We start from the raw sequence: 14,939 nt of genomic DNA on the forward strand, positions 1-14,939 counted from the left end.
CGGAGAGCACTCGGGACAGTGGTACGCGATTTACCCAGCTTCGGAACACCTGCTCGAAGACAGGGACTACTGCTGCTTGTCTGGAATTATCTGGGCGCTTTTGCGTTGTTACAATGGTTGTGGTTGTGCCTCTAGGGCTCCCGGGATCCAGCTTATAAAGGCGCACGGATCTAGGGTTTACATGGAGAGTCCTAGCCGGAATACAAGTTGCCCAACTACGGTACAATATCTTGCCGTGTACGTCAAGGATCTGCCTTCCTTCAGGATCGTGCTAGATCCGGATACTTCATGGGCCTCCACGGATCCGGCCTCCTTCGTAGGTCGATTGGGATCCGGCTTCCTGTTCCCGGGCTGGACTTCATCCTTCGGGATCTACAACAACTGGGCCGCCCAATGGCCACATGCCTCATCACCATCTATGGGCCACCCGGGCTTGCCGGATCTAGGCCATGCCGTTGATATACCCATAAAGTATACCCACAACAGTCATTAGCTGCCTCACACGGTCTTCTCGTTCATCAAATGGATGTTAAGACGGCTTTCCTAAATGGAGAGTTGGAGGAGGAAAATTACATGGAACGGCCTGATGGTTTCGTACTAGAAGGTCAAGAAAGAAAGGTGTGTAAATTAAAGAAATCTTTGTATGGTCTCAAACAAGCACCCAAACAATGGCATGAGAAGTTTGAAAGAACTTTGACATCTGCGGGCTTTGTTGTTAATGAAGCCGACAAATGTGTGTACTACCGCCATGGTGGGGGTGAGGGAGTTGTCCTATGCTTGTATGTGGATGACATACTAATTTTTGGGACAAGTCTCAAAGTGATTGAGGAGGTAAAAACCTTCTTATCTCAGTGTTTCGAGATGAAAGATCTTGGAGAAGCTGATGTTATATTGAACATCAAGTTATTAAGAGATGGGAATAATGGGATTATACGTGTGCAATCTCATTATGTTGAGAAGGTGTTGAGCAGATTTGGCTATGCTGATTGCAAATCTTCCCTCACACCATATGATCCTAGTGTCTTGCTTCGAAAGAATGAAAAGGCAACTAGAGATCAATTAAGATACTCTCAAATCATTGGTTCACTCATGTATTTAGCTTGCGCTACGAGGCCTGATATCTCGTTTGCTGTATGCAAGCTTAGCCAGTTTGTGGCCAACCCGGGATATGATCATTGGCATGCTCTTGAGAGAGTGATGCGCTATCTAAATGGAACCAAGAGTTATGTATTTCCTTATACCGAGTATCCAAGAGGACTTGAAGGGTATAGTGATTCTAATTGAATTTCAGATTCTAAGATGAAGGCCACACGTAGATATGTTTTCACTCTTGGTGGTGGCGCTGTTTCCTAGAAGTCTTGCAAGCAGACATCTTAACGAGGTCAACTATGGAAGCAGAACTCACATCATTAGATACAGCTACTGTCAAAGCGGAATGGCTTTGTGATCTCTTGATGGACTTGCCTGTGGTTGAAAAACCAATACCAGCCATCCTCATGAACTGTGATAATCAAACTGTGATCATCAAAGTGGAAAATTCTAAGGATAATATGAAAAGTTCCAAACATATCAAGAGGAGATTGAAGTCTGTCAGAAAACTGAAAAACTCCGGAGTGATAGCATTGGATTATATCCAAAGTGCTAAGAATCTGGCAGATCCTTTCACAAAAGGACTATCAAGAAACATGATAGACCTTGCATCGAGGGAGATGGGTTTGAGACCCACTTGAGTTGCCGAGGGGGCAACCCAACCTATGTGATTGGTAATTCCGTGAACTAGGACCTGGGAAAACAAACCGAAGTAACTGAGTTGAGAGAAAATTTAATACTCCCACTCCGCTGCAGAAACAATTCTCTCATAGTTATTGTAAGGCAGGTTGACAATGTCTTAATGTGTTCTGTGCGGGTCTTAATGAGCGAAGACGCTGTCCTACAGGGCGATCTTTAAAGAACACACCTATATGAGTAACACTGCTGGTCACAGTGTGGGAGATTTGGGTGAATCTCTAGTAAGCTCATGAAGGACCGAGGAGTATGACTTATAAGCTCCACCCGAGGGGAAGGCTATGGTAGCCTAGTACCGTGCCTACATTGAGTAAAACTTGTTGCACAAAGACTGACAATTCAAGGCATAGTCCAATGTTCAGTTATAGTCAAGTGTAACTTCTTGTCTAGGTGGAAGTTCAACTCAATAGTCTCCACTGAAGTGCATGTATATTAAACACTGAATGAAACTAATGTGTCATCTGATGTGCATATGAGATCTGGTGGGGGATTGTTGAATGTAGATGGGCTGCAACCCAATAAGGCAGCCCATATAGTTTACAATTCCTTAAATCTCAAGGCCCATCACGTTGGCAGCTTGAGACAGTCTTGGGGGACAAAGTTTAGTACCACATTGCTAGTTGGGAGTGAGTTGGAGTGGTATATAAGGGCTGCTCTTATATTCATTCCAAGTGAGTGAGAATAGAAGGAGCCCTCGCGCACTCCTCCTCCTCCGCCGCCCCGTCTCGACTCGGCTCGGATCGTCTCATCTCATCATGTCACGCACGCACGTCGCGTTTCGTGACTCGAGTTCGAGTTCGAGACACACTCAAGGAAGCCTAAATTTTTTCTTGGTGCACCAACTGAGTTGGGTACGTGTCGACCTTCATGTGCATGCTCGCCGCGTGTCCCTGGCTTCCTACGCGTGGCAACGCGGTCGGGTCGGCTCACCTCCCAGGCTATACAAGGAGACAGATCAGATCTGGAGTCCATAGCTCTCAGAACTCTCTAGTCCGTCTCTCACGAAGTTTCTTTTGCTGCGCTACTCTCTAGTCTTCCCCATCTCGGCGAATGCGTGCACAACCGTCCGGGAGAGCAGGCCTCCGAAAATCCGTCTATTGAGATCCTGCACCGGGAGACGGGCGATAAGCTTTTTGGGGAGCGTCTTGGCGCGACTGTTCGCTGTTGTTCGTGCTCTTCTTCCCCGGTTCGACTGCTTCATCGACGACTCCGACTACACCATGGGCGACATCAACAAATCCCATGGTGCTGCTGCTGCTGGTGCGACCTTCCCGATCGCGATGTACGTGTTTTCTCTTTCCTACCTTACACTTCTACTTGTTCCATGTTCAGATCTGATGCATGTGCTTAGTTTGATATGTGTGGTTAAGTATTCTTGTGCATCTGTAATGTTGCTTTCGTTAATTAAACTCACACGAAAATTACCTAATATTCTAACAGGTAGTAATATGTTACGGCAACGGTAGGGCTCGAATTGACATATTGCATCAGTTTTTTTGCGCAAGTGCATATAAGCAAGGCTGTTTGCCGCTGGAGGGATACAACCCCGAAGACGGCTGCACATAATATTTGTACGATGAAGTTGCTAATGAAGTGATTTGGAACTTTATTCTCATGATACCGCAAATAATATTTGTACGATGAAGTGGTTAGGGCCAAATCACTAAGACCAAGAAATTTTCTAACTGGTCTTAGAAAAATGAGAAAAATAAAAACACACATTTGAAAAGAGAGTGTAATAAACCGCATGGTTTGGGTAAACCTGTTGGATCGTTGTTGTAGCCCGATGTCCTTATACTGAACTCTACCTTCTATTAATATATCAAGCAGCTCACCTGCCGAATTCTCAAAAAGGAAAGAGAGGGTAATAAGAGGAAGGAGTGCTCACCAACCTAGGTTCCACTATATAATTTCGTATTTGATGTTGCAGCTCGCGAGTACTTCTTTTTCTAGGGCACAGGACACGCCACGGAGTGCAGATGCTTTAGTTCTAAGACCATCTCCAACAGCGCGCTAAAACGGTCGCGCGGCAAAAAACTGCCGGTTTGGTGTGCGCGGGCGCCCGCGCGAAGCTCCAGCGGACGCGGGAAAAAACACGCGTTTACGCTATTCCGCGCGGAAGAATTGTCGCGTCCGCTGCCGTGCTATAAACGCGGCACGCGCGAACGCGCCAACGATCTGAACTTTCCACGCGCCACTTCGTCTCTGCGCCGCTCCGTCTCTCTCCCCGCCTCTCCATCTCTCCCGCCGATGCTCCGCCTCCGCGCCGACGATGCCTCCGCGCCGCCGCCCCACCTCCGGCTACCACGGCGTTCGGGCGCGGCCGAGCGGCCGGTTCGACGCGGAAATCCGCTCCGGCGACGAGCGGATCCGCCTCGGCACGTTTGATACGGCGCACGAGACGGTGTGGGTGTACGACGACGTCGCCTGGCCCCGCCGGACCATAAACTTCCATGATGTCTTCACGCGGGAGCAGGCGGAAATGCTCGCGCCGCTGCCGCCGGTGATCACGCGCGAGCATCAGCGCCGACAGCGGGAGCTGGAGCAGCGCCTCCTCATCGCCGAGCGCGACGAGGCCCTCCGCCTCGAGTGGGCGCGCCGCTTCCCCGAAGACGTCGCCGCCATGGAAGCCTTCTACGCGCAGAAGGAGGAGGAGAAGGCGGCGGCGAAAGCGAGCCGGGAGAAGCGCCGCGCCGAGTCCGCGGCGAGGAAGGCGGCGAGGGCCGAGAAGGCGCCGAGGAAGGAGGAGGAAAAGAAGAACGGCGCAGGGCCGTCCACCATCGTCCTCTCCTCCTCCTCCTTCGAGTGGACTACGACGCCGGTGTCAGAGACGACTCCGAGAACCCACTCCTCGGACTTCGACCTGGAGTCGGAGTAGGACTAGTTAAAATTTGTCAAATTTCGTATTTTCGTCTACTATGTCGCGATGTATCGTTGAACTTTTAATATATTTCGTATTTTCGATTAAAATTTCATATTTTGTTTGATTTATTTTGAAATTAAACGGCCGAACTAGCCGTTTGCGACGCGCCACGCGCTGCAAAATATAGCGTCCGGCGGAGGTGCTTTTTTTACGCGCCAACGCGTGCTGCAAAATGAAGCGTCCGGTGGGGGAAAACTCGATCCGACATGCGCTCGATTTACAGGGTGACGACAGCGTGGTTTAGTGCGCCGATTTATAGCGCTTGTTGGAGATGCTCTAAGGCTAACATTTGATGTTGCAGCACGCGCGAGTGAAAGCATCCGACGACCAAGAGTCTCCCCGTGATCATCTCCATCGGCGCCTGCGCCACGCGGATGACCGACGACTCTTGACTGTTGACTAGGCCAGCTCTGCGCCACACGTACGTACTCCTAGAAGAGCCCAGCTCCGCTAGTCTCTTTTCAGTTTTCACCTCAGTCGGTACGAGAGCTCACCCAGGCCGCCCACAGCCCCACAGAACTTCCGACAACAATAATGTCGAGCACCTATCCCATCCAGGCTCTACTCCTCGGCGTCCTCCTAGTGCTCGGCGAATCGAGCTCCCAGCCCACCTCTGGCGACCGAGCCACCCTCCTAGCTATCAAGAATGACTGGGGAAATCCCAAGCAGCTTGCTTCGTGGGACCCCGCCGTCAACGCCGACCACTGCAACTGGACCGGAGTCGCCTGCGAGGGCGCCGACGGCCAACGCGTGGTGACGGGGATATCCTTGCCGAATCTTAACATTACCGGCGAGGTACCAGAGTTCATGTGCAACCTGACGAACCTGGCCCGCCTCGACCTCTCCAACAACAGTCTCACCGGCGGCTTCCCCGGCGACGCGCTCTACCCCTGCTCCCAGCTCCGGTTCCTTGATCTCTCCATCAATTTCTTCAACCGGGACCTTCCGGGCGACATCAGCCGGTTGTCGCCTGCTATGGAGCACCTCAACCTGTCGTGCAACCACTTCAGCGGCGCCGTACCGGCCGCGGTGGCCGGGTTACCGGCGCTGAAGTCGCTGCTTCTTGACAACAACCAATTCACTGGAGCGTACCCAGCGGCCGAGATAAGCAAGCTCGGAGGGCTCGAGCGGCTAACGCTTGCGTTCAACGCGTTCGCGCCTGCACCGGCGCCGCTGGAGTTCGCTAAGCTGACCAACCTGAGCTACCTCTGGATGTCCAGCATGAACATGACCGGCGAGATCCCCAAGGCCTACTCAAGTCTAACAAAACTCACGCTCCTCGCCATCATGGGGAACAATCTCACCGGCGAGATCCCGGCGTGGGTCTGGCAGCACCAGAAGCTCGAGCACCTGTACCTGTTCGACAATAACCTCACAGGTGAACTGGCGCGCAAAGTCACGGCGGTGAATTTGGTGGAGCTTGATGTGTCGTCGAACAATCTCACCGGAGAAATACCGGAAGACTTCGGTAACCTCAGGAACCTGAACTTGTTGTTCCTGTACATGAACCAGCTCACCGGCACCATTCCGGCAAGCATGGGGATGCTCCCCAAACTCAGAGACATCAGGCTATTTGAAAACAAGCTCTCCGGCGAGCTTCCCCCAGAACTCGGGAAGCACTCTCCACTGGGCAACCTCGAGGTGTGCATGAACAACCTCTCCGGCACGCTCCCGGAGTCACTTTGTGCCAACGGAAAGCTCTCCGACATTGTCGTCTTCGACAACGGATTCTCCGGCGAGCTTCCCAAGAACCTTGGCGACTGCGTCTTGCTGAATAACATCATGATGCACAACAACAGCTTCTCTGGCAATTTCCCGGCGAAGATATGGTCATTTCCGATGTTGCTCACCGTGATGATACAGAACAACAGTTTCACCGGGGCTCTACCGGCCAAGATATCTGGGAACATCTCGCGGATTGACATAGGGAACAACAGGTTCTCTGGCTCCTTCCCAGCATCGGCAACCGGGCTGCACGTGTTCAAGGCGGAGAACAACCTGCTCTCCGGCGAGCTACCAGCCGACATGAGCAAGTTCCCCAGCCTTGTGGAATTGTCGTTGTCCGGCAACCAGCTAACTGGTTCCATACCAGCATCAATCAGTTTGTTGCAGAAGCTCAGTACTCTCAACTTGAGCGATAACAGGTTGTCTGGCGCAATTCCATCTTAGAGCATCGGGTTGCTTCCATCACTCAAGCTACTGGATTTATCAAGCAATGGAATCACGGGTGGTAAACTAGTAATGGTTAGGGATAAGCACCTTGTGCACGATAGGATCTGAAGTTCTTGAGTTGTAACCAAACTGTTGAGGATGCATCATGACATTTGGTTTCATTTCAATGGAGTGGAGGCTTGGAGGTGCTCCCTGTCAAGGTTTTGGTTTCCGGTAGGAAAAGAAGTCCTGAGGGAGTAATGTAAATCGTGCCTTATATTTTAGGTCGAAAGGAGTAATGTAAATTGTACTAACACAAAAATTATGCCATTGAAAAATATAACATCTGGAGTTTCTAATGGTATATAAATTTAGCTAAGAGAAAGAAATCTTTTTTCCTGCTTTTCTCCCTTCCAATTTTCAACTCAGCAATCATCCTACATGGAAAAACTTGCATATATGTTAACATAAGAGCAGTGTACATGCTCTTATCCAAACCGATCGAATATAAGTATCATCATAATTATCACAATAAATGCATTAAAATTTGCTACTCCAAAGTTCGGCGGTAAATCTTTGAGAGCCCATTGCATCATGAAAAGCTTGATGCCTTATTGTTGCTGTGAGGAGCATCCTGCCCCTGCACGGACGACGGTTGCTACACCTTCTTTATAGGCTTTTGAAATGATAGTTGATCAATATTCGTAATAAAAGCAATCGATGCTCGACGAAGGGCTTTCTTTTGGGCTGATGAAGATTCGTGCACAGGGGCTCAATGTCTAGTTGGGTGGGATAAATTGTGTGTTCCAACCAACAAAGGGGTCTTGGCGCCAAAAACTTAGATGCACATAATGTTTGCCTTCTTCTGAAATTTCGCTTCAAATTTTTGCATGCACAAAACCTACCTTGGAAGAAATGGATCTTATCACAATCACCAAACCCAAACACCACCTCAAACCCATCCTACCTCAGCAAGATCATAGCAAAGCACCTACACATGCTCATTCAAATAACCACGTGCATAGTTCAAAATGGCAAATCTGTTTTATTTTGGCATGATACTTGGCTACTTCCACAACCCCTTGCCACAACATATCCTGCTCTATACTCACACCACACCCAACCCAATGCATTTGTGTTTGATGATCTACAAAATGATCTATCAGCCGGCTTGCGGTGTAGACTAACCAATGCAACGACAGAGCAACTCATCTCTCTCTCTAATCTTTTGCAGGTTGTACAACTGTCAGATGCTGACGATGCAAGGATGCTGCTTGATGGATCCCCACTCTCTACTAAGGGAGCATACATACACATCCAGAACCAGATGGAGGATCCACACGCTGCTCATATATGGACCTCCCAGGTTCCCAAGAAGATAAAAGTGTTTGGTTGGCTGGTACACCTAAACAAGATCAACACTAGAGCCAACCTGCTCCACAAATACAGCATCTCCTCAGAGTGCCCGAGATGCCAAGCACCAGTGGAGGACCGCACACATCTCTTCTTCACCTGCCCACACTCAGCTGCGGTATGGACGCGCCTAGATATCATACCTAATGCACATTGTTTCCAAGACATCTGGAATACAATACTCCCAACCAACCTCCCTCCCTCAATATGGAATTCAGGTGGCGCTGATCATCCTCTGGAAGATCTGGGACGCAAGAAATGATAAAGTGTTCAGAGGTATTGACCAGACAACGGCAATGACTATCACAAACATCATCTCCGACTTTACATTATGGTGTCACCGCTTCAACAAAATCGGACATGATTGTCGACACCAACCTGTGGCGTAACCACCTCTCCCATTGTAACACCTAAACTCTATTTTTATTGAGTGTAATATATTCAGGTGGGGATCGTCCCCCCGGTGAAAGCTTCAAAAAAATGATAGTTGGCAGGGACAAATGTCATGCATCTGATGTATGCATATAGTATATCCACCGTGTCCACCATCCCATTTAAAAGTTGCATAGAGCATAAATTTGCTAATGGAAGTGATTTAGAACTATCTTCTACTGCTCCAGTAATATTTGTACGATGAAGTGGTGGAAACTAGTAGAAATTCTACCACAAAATTCAATTCGGCTCCCGGGTGCGTATGCTCCCTCAACCAACAAAACATATTCGAAATGTGGAAATATTTTGACAAAAAATTCTACATGTACATATCTATAATATATGTGTGTTCGTCAAGTTTGACCAATTTTTTTTTTGTGGTCTATGCAAAAAAGAGAAAACTTATCCTGTGAAAAGCCTTATTTTTAGCACTGAATTTTGTCATTTTACACACGTCACATGATAAGTCCATTTTTTATGAAACGACTTTGTAAGCGCATAGCACGTAAAGATGTACGCGCGAATTTTTTGTTTCATTTTTTAAAAATTTAAAATATGTAAAAGATGCATTCCAAAATATAGGGAGCATACGCTCCCATGTCCAAAACACCACTCCCAGGAACTATCTTCTCATGCTCCTGCCAATAATATTTGTACAATGGATTGGTGGAAACTAGTAGAAATATAGATAGCTCCCTGCCTTAGTTTTATTTCTTTTGAAATGTGATATCTCGATGTTTCAATAATTGGCAACTGCAGATATGTGAGTACTTAATTGCATGTTTGTGGCATGTACCAAAAGCAAATCTGAAGTGAGCAGTTCTGGAGCGTGAGCTTGGACCCAGAACCAACGACAGAGTCATCAAATGGATCACAGCTGAAACGGTTGGACGGGTCATTACATTGAGTGCAAAATAGGCCTGGTGCTAAATCAACAGATTGAACATCGGTACCTCCTTCTAACAAGTGTTCCATTAAAGTATATAAACTGCTGCTTATAAATTTACAGTGCCAGCCTTCATCATGGCGGCTCAAGGTAAATATCAATTACTTAGATCGAGAACATCAATTCACCAAACTGACGGTGAAGTGGCTACTGGTCGAGTCCATGCACTCGGCTCATGCTTCGGAGGCAAAACTGTCTGCCTTGGCAGACGACTCCTCCGCATCAGATGGCTTCGATTCGTGCTTCGCCGCTGCTTGGAGAACCCGGTCCTGGACCGCCGTGGTAGAGGGGGACGTTGCCAGGCCAATCTTGCTCGGTTCTAGCTTCTTAGCAGCCCAAGATAATGCTTCAGCGCCCAATCTGACTGGAGAGAACAACAGCCTGCACAAAGAGAGGGAGAGGGGGGAGAATTTTATTGAGACGGCACCAGACCTACAAGCTCATGGAATGGATGCCCACCCACAAAACACAGATGTTACCAGCCAGGGGAACTTACTTTAGGTCTTGCTGAAAATCCTCGGAACCCTCATATGAGGAGAACCGCACGTAGATAGTCTGTGTCAGTATGAAAAGTATCAGGTAACAGAGCATATATATTGTTGCCACCACTTAGCAAACGACCACATATTTGAACTTTTGCAGTTGACAGCAGTACAAAATTGCCAAAACTTGTATTGATTTTATCAATCATCATGCAGATGTATATAGATACCACAAAAACAATATGCTATATGCTGAACATTTTCAAATGGAAACTACTTACCAGCCCAAGACTTAAAACACCGATGTACTGCAAAGTCGTCTCCCATTCTACAATCAAGTAGATCAACAATCAATTAATCAAAAAGTAATCTGAAAGTTGCTTACACCATACATGTTTCACCTAACTAGATATCATAATGCCAATAATAACTATTACCTCTGTTCCGAAATACTCCCTTCGGTCTCTTCTAATTGACTCGGATTTAGTACAATTTTGTACGAAATTCGAGTCAATTAAAAAGGACCGGAGGGAGTATAAGCCTTTTTAGAAAGCAAAGCTAGTTTAGCTTTCTATAAAGGCTTATATTTTGGAACTAAGGTAGTACCTATGTGGACATGACATAAAAAAGGCCAATGGTGCAGGGTTAGGTGGAATGGCAAATAAATCAGACAGCTAAAGGTTGTCCGAATTTCGATGCTTAACAAAAACAATATTATATACAAGGTAATATGGAGGATGCGGTTTTCAAAACAGGTGAATTAACTGCAAACACACCATTAAGCAATGCCTCCTTAACATTACTAAAATGACAGTACTTGAATTGCGATCAGTTTTTGCTGTAGAAAAGGATCATGTTTATATCCTAAAGACCATGCTCTTGTACATTAACTCTTTCTCCTCTGAGTCGAATGGCGCAGCACCTGACCTTTGTGGCAAAAGAAAAGACTATGAAACAATTCAATACCCCTATATGTCAACAGAACCCACTGTTCTGAAAATCATGTGATGCACCTCAGCTTATGCAAAGCAATGTACCAACAATTCATGCTATCTACATACTCTACTTACCTAGCAAAGCATAAGTCGCAGCTGAGAGACCCTGTCACAAAAAAATATTAAAATTAGCAAGAAAGAAGCATGCTGTCGGCTTCGAAGACTATCTGAAAGGTTCATGTATGTACCAGAAGAGATCCAACAACAAATGTCGGGGTGGGTTTTATGCCTTCGAAGATTTCCTCAGCATCCTACACATATTGAGAACAATGATATGAGTATTTGACACTATTTTGTAGTGATAAAAACTGGCATGTGAGAGAGATGACAATAAAAAGTACTGTTATATATCAGATGACCAATAATATACAAAATCCGAATCCACTAGAAATCACAAAAAACCCCAAGAATTATCCAAATGATAGGTTGGTACATGGTCACAGCAACCAAAATGTGGGCAACATATCTAGTGATACCATGTCAATTTATCTACTTCATTTCTCTGTGTATGTTTTGAATTTGGTTCTGAAAATTTTAGGGGTTGTAAATACAAGTCTTGTGAACACTCCCAATTGTTTTCGGGTTTTTTAGAAATTAGAAATTTTATTTTTGAGAACTGGTACCATGGTATCATTTAGTGGCGTGAATAGTGTCATTTGTGGTTTTGTCTTTTTTGACACTATTCATATTAGATTTGTCCTTTTTGTCTCTCTCTCTTTGCGTTTCGAATTTAGTTCTAAAATTTTTAGGACTTATAAACACACATATTATGAACACTCACAATTATTTTCGGATTTTTTAGAAACTTGAAATTTTGATTTTGAAAACTGGTATCACGGTATCATTCAGTGGCTCCCGCAAAAAAAAAAAAGATGTCATTCAGTGGCTGGTATCACTAGATATGTTCTCACAAAATGTGATATCAGAAACGGGAAACTGAACTGCACTGGGATAGCCAAAAACTGGCAAAGAAATATACATACAGAGGAGTCTGTTATTTGAATTATTACCTCATTTAGTGCTGTTAATACAGTCTCAGGCTTCAGTTCTTTCACACGAAGGTTCTTTGCCCAAGATTGGAAACCACCTTTAACCAAGTACGGTTGCTGCCATCAAAACATTCAATTAGACTGGAGAACAATTCATGCAGGGAAGTAGTACTAGAAAGAAGCATCCCAAACTTGCCTTCACACCAAGCTTCTTCAGTAACCTAGCAATGGACTTTGAACGGGTTCCGTTGGCATCCATAATTATGACCTTTGAATCACCCTAGAAAAGCAGGAGAAAAACACAATAGAAACACAGTATTACTTCTTGTGCCGAAAAGATGCGGTACAGATATCAAATACAAGCCTCAGTCAAATAGAGTACCTTAACCAACTTCAAGTTGCGAATGACAACTGCAACCAAAGCATCATCAACATCACTTCCACCTTTCAATAAATTTTTGGTTGGACCTTTTATCTGATTAAAAAGATGAAATAAATTTATTATCAATGAAAAATATAATTTACCAGAAGATCGAACACAAATCCAAATAGTATCAGGACAAAAATAGGGCTTTGATTACAAGGAACAACTTCAATCATTACGAGTAGGCATACAGATTTGCAGATGAATTCAGGAACTCAATAAGTGTTTGAATAGATATAATTTTCCAAACAATAGATGTTCTATAATTAGGAGAGAAACAAGCAGCCTTCCAGATTTTTAGTTCAAACCAGACATACCTCAGGTGAAGCAACGCTTGCATATTTAGATCTAGCTGCACGGCGTAGGTCAGGAATTCCATCTTTCACCCTCAAGTCCTACATAACATAATTTGATGATAAGCTGCTATAGTTTTTGTGATCAAATAAATGATATATCAAACAATGGAGTTAAGGTATGACTAATCATTCTGTTAGCCGTGCTCTACAGATAGCAAGGCAAAGCCATAAAAACCTTCAGTACATATGGATGCTTCATTCAAAACATGTTCAAATGCATGACATGAGCGAAGAACTTGACTATTGAGAGTAAACTGTTCTGAAAGAGCATTTAAGGGATTCCACTTCCATTTGCTATAACAGTCATAACTAATCTTATCTTTGGACAATTCGTGGAAACATCATGAACCAGATTTGATAGATAGCTTAGAAAAAAAAAGAAGATGAACGAAAGAAAAAGGCTAGTGAGATTTACAATCTCTTGCCTCAGGCCGAACATCAATAAGTACGGCTTTGCCATCATTTTTCAAAAGCTCCAACGTCGATTCAGGTGTCAAGTCTCCAGAATAGCCCCCATACGCAAAGAGCCAGTACGATATCCTACAATAGTGCAAAAGTTCAGCAGTTTTCAAAACCAGAAGAATGGAAAGTCCCATGCTGAACCAAAGCAATGTCTCTTTTACCCTATGGTTGTTGAACCGCCGAGCAGAACCGCCAGCTGAACAATCGGGTCACTTGGGTCCAGACCAACATTCTTTTCAACGCCTTCGATGATTACGTATACCTGAACAAATCCATGCCAGAAAACGCCTTATTGACCATTGAGTTAAACAATTCACTCCTAGTAGAGAGTATAGTAAGGGAAAAGGTGGCACTAACATACCTGTTGAAGTGCACTTCCGATTGGTCTCAACACTATGCTGGCTTTCTCCTCGGATGAGTTCAACAAATCTTTGACATTCGGCGGCAACGACGATTTGGCCGACCCGTAGTAGTACACAAGGGACGCGGTGGCAGTGCCGACTGAATCCTCGGTTAGAACAATAGCCTTCCTAAGGACATCGGCCGCCACGGCGCCAGCGCCGGCCAGCTTATCCTGAAATGCACCGGAGACGACATCCGTGGGCGCCGCCACGGAGGACGACGTGGGGGGGTCACCGGTGACGCCCCTGAGTGATGTTTTGAGGTCAACGGCGACGCCCCTGAGCGCCCTCCTGTAGGCCCCGAGCGCGTCGTAGGCGGAGAGGCGGAGCCTGTCGTAGCCCTCGGTGAGCCGGTCCTCCGCCTGGAATATCTGCCGGCTGAGGTTGTCGACGAACCGGGCGAAGGACTCCTCGGCCTCGCTCGCGTCGGCCGGGAACGCGGTCGGGATCGGCGCGTCCTGCAGGGCGCGCTGCACCGCGTCGTCGGTGGCCGCGGCGGAGACGGGCGTGAGGTGCGGCCAGAGGGTGTCGGAGGAGGTGGGGAGGTCGGCGGTGAAGCCCCGCGCGATGTCGTCGGGCGTGGCGGCGTAGGGGGAGAGGATGGAGGAGTCGGCGAGGAGCGCGCGGTCGGGCACGGCTTGCGCGAGGAGCGGGTCGGCGTGGGAACGGAGCGCGCTGGTCTCTACCCTACGCGGCGGCCGGGCGCCGGGATGGGCGGAGGACGTTGGTGGGGAGAAGGGCGAGCATGGGGTAGGCGCGGCGGAGCAGAAGGGCAGCATGGCGGGAGGGGTCATGGCACCACCAGATGGCGCGCTGGGCGGGGGCGGGCGAGTTCAGGAGCGGTGAGGTGTGCGCGCAGGTGCGCGTGTGTGGAAAGGGGGCGGTTGATCCGGGGTGTGTGGAGCCGGTGCGTCGCCGGGATTTGGTGATCTGCGGGCGGATTGGTGCTGGGACATGGTGCGCGCGGGCGTGTGGCTCGCCGGCGTCGGGGAGGTTGGAGGGTGGACCCGTCCCGGCGCGCCGCGTGCCACATGCTCGGCTTCCCCGTGCGCCGGTCGTTGTCCGGTCTCCGCAGTCGCTGTCGTTTGGTACTCCAGCTACGTCGTTCCGGCCAGACGGTACCGTAGGGAGTAAAATCCTGGAGTAATAAATTACAAAAAGGAAAATGTTGTATTGTGAT

General features: G+C 47.3%; 3 protein-coding genes across 3 annotated transcripts; 2 read left to right on the forward strand and 1 right to left on the reverse strand.

Annotated features, from left to right (window-relative positions):
- Window positions 1-4,057: 4,057 nt before the first annotated feature.
- On the forward strand, window positions 4,058-5,111 carry LOC127340170 (uncharacterized). Its single transcript, XM_051365945.1, has 2 exons — window positions 4,058-4,507; window positions 5,010-5,111. Exons 1-2 carry the CDS (start codon window positions 4,058-4,060, stop codon window positions 5,109-5,111), a joined length of 552 nt encoding a protein of 183 aa, XP_051221905.1.
- Window positions 5,112-5,185: 74 nt separating this feature from the next.
- On the forward strand, window positions 5,186-7,079 carry LOC127345043 (uncharacterized). Its single transcript, XM_051371451.1, has one exon. The coding sequence runs from the start codon at window positions 5,243-5,245 to the stop codon at window positions 6,875-6,877; it is 1,635 nt and encodes a 544-aa protein (XP_051227411.1). The 5' UTR covers window positions 5,186-5,242; the 3' UTR covers window positions 6,878-7,079.
- A 2,579-nt stretch (window positions 7,080-9,658) lies between these two features.
- LOC127345042 (uncharacterized) lies at window positions 9,659-14,659 on the reverse strand. The gene is made up of 12 exons (XM_051371450.2): window positions 13,720-14,659; window positions 13,520-13,620; window positions 13,322-13,436; window positions 12,858-12,935; window positions 12,499-12,591; window positions 12,313-12,396; window positions 12,138-12,233; window positions 11,316-11,378; window positions 11,203-11,233; window positions 10,414-10,460; window positions 10,147-10,205; window positions 9,659-10,031 (listed from the first exon to the last, which is right to left on the reverse strand). The coding sequence occupies exons 1-12, from the start codon at window positions 14,551-14,553 to the stop codon at window positions 9,824-9,826; spliced, it is 1,809 nt and encodes a 602-aa protein (XP_051227410.1). The 5' UTR covers window positions 14,554-14,659; the 3' UTR covers window positions 9,659-9,823.
- Between the last annotated feature and the right edge of the window lie 280 nt (window positions 14,660-14,939).

The sequence above is a fragment of the Lolium perenne genome, chromosome 3 (assembly GCF_019359855.2).
Source record: "Lolium perenne isolate Kyuss_39 chromosome 3, Kyuss_2.0, whole genome shotgun sequence".
NCBI classification, from domain to species: domain Eukaryota; kingdom Viridiplantae; phylum Streptophyta; class Magnoliopsida; order Poales; family Poaceae; genus Lolium; species Lolium perenne.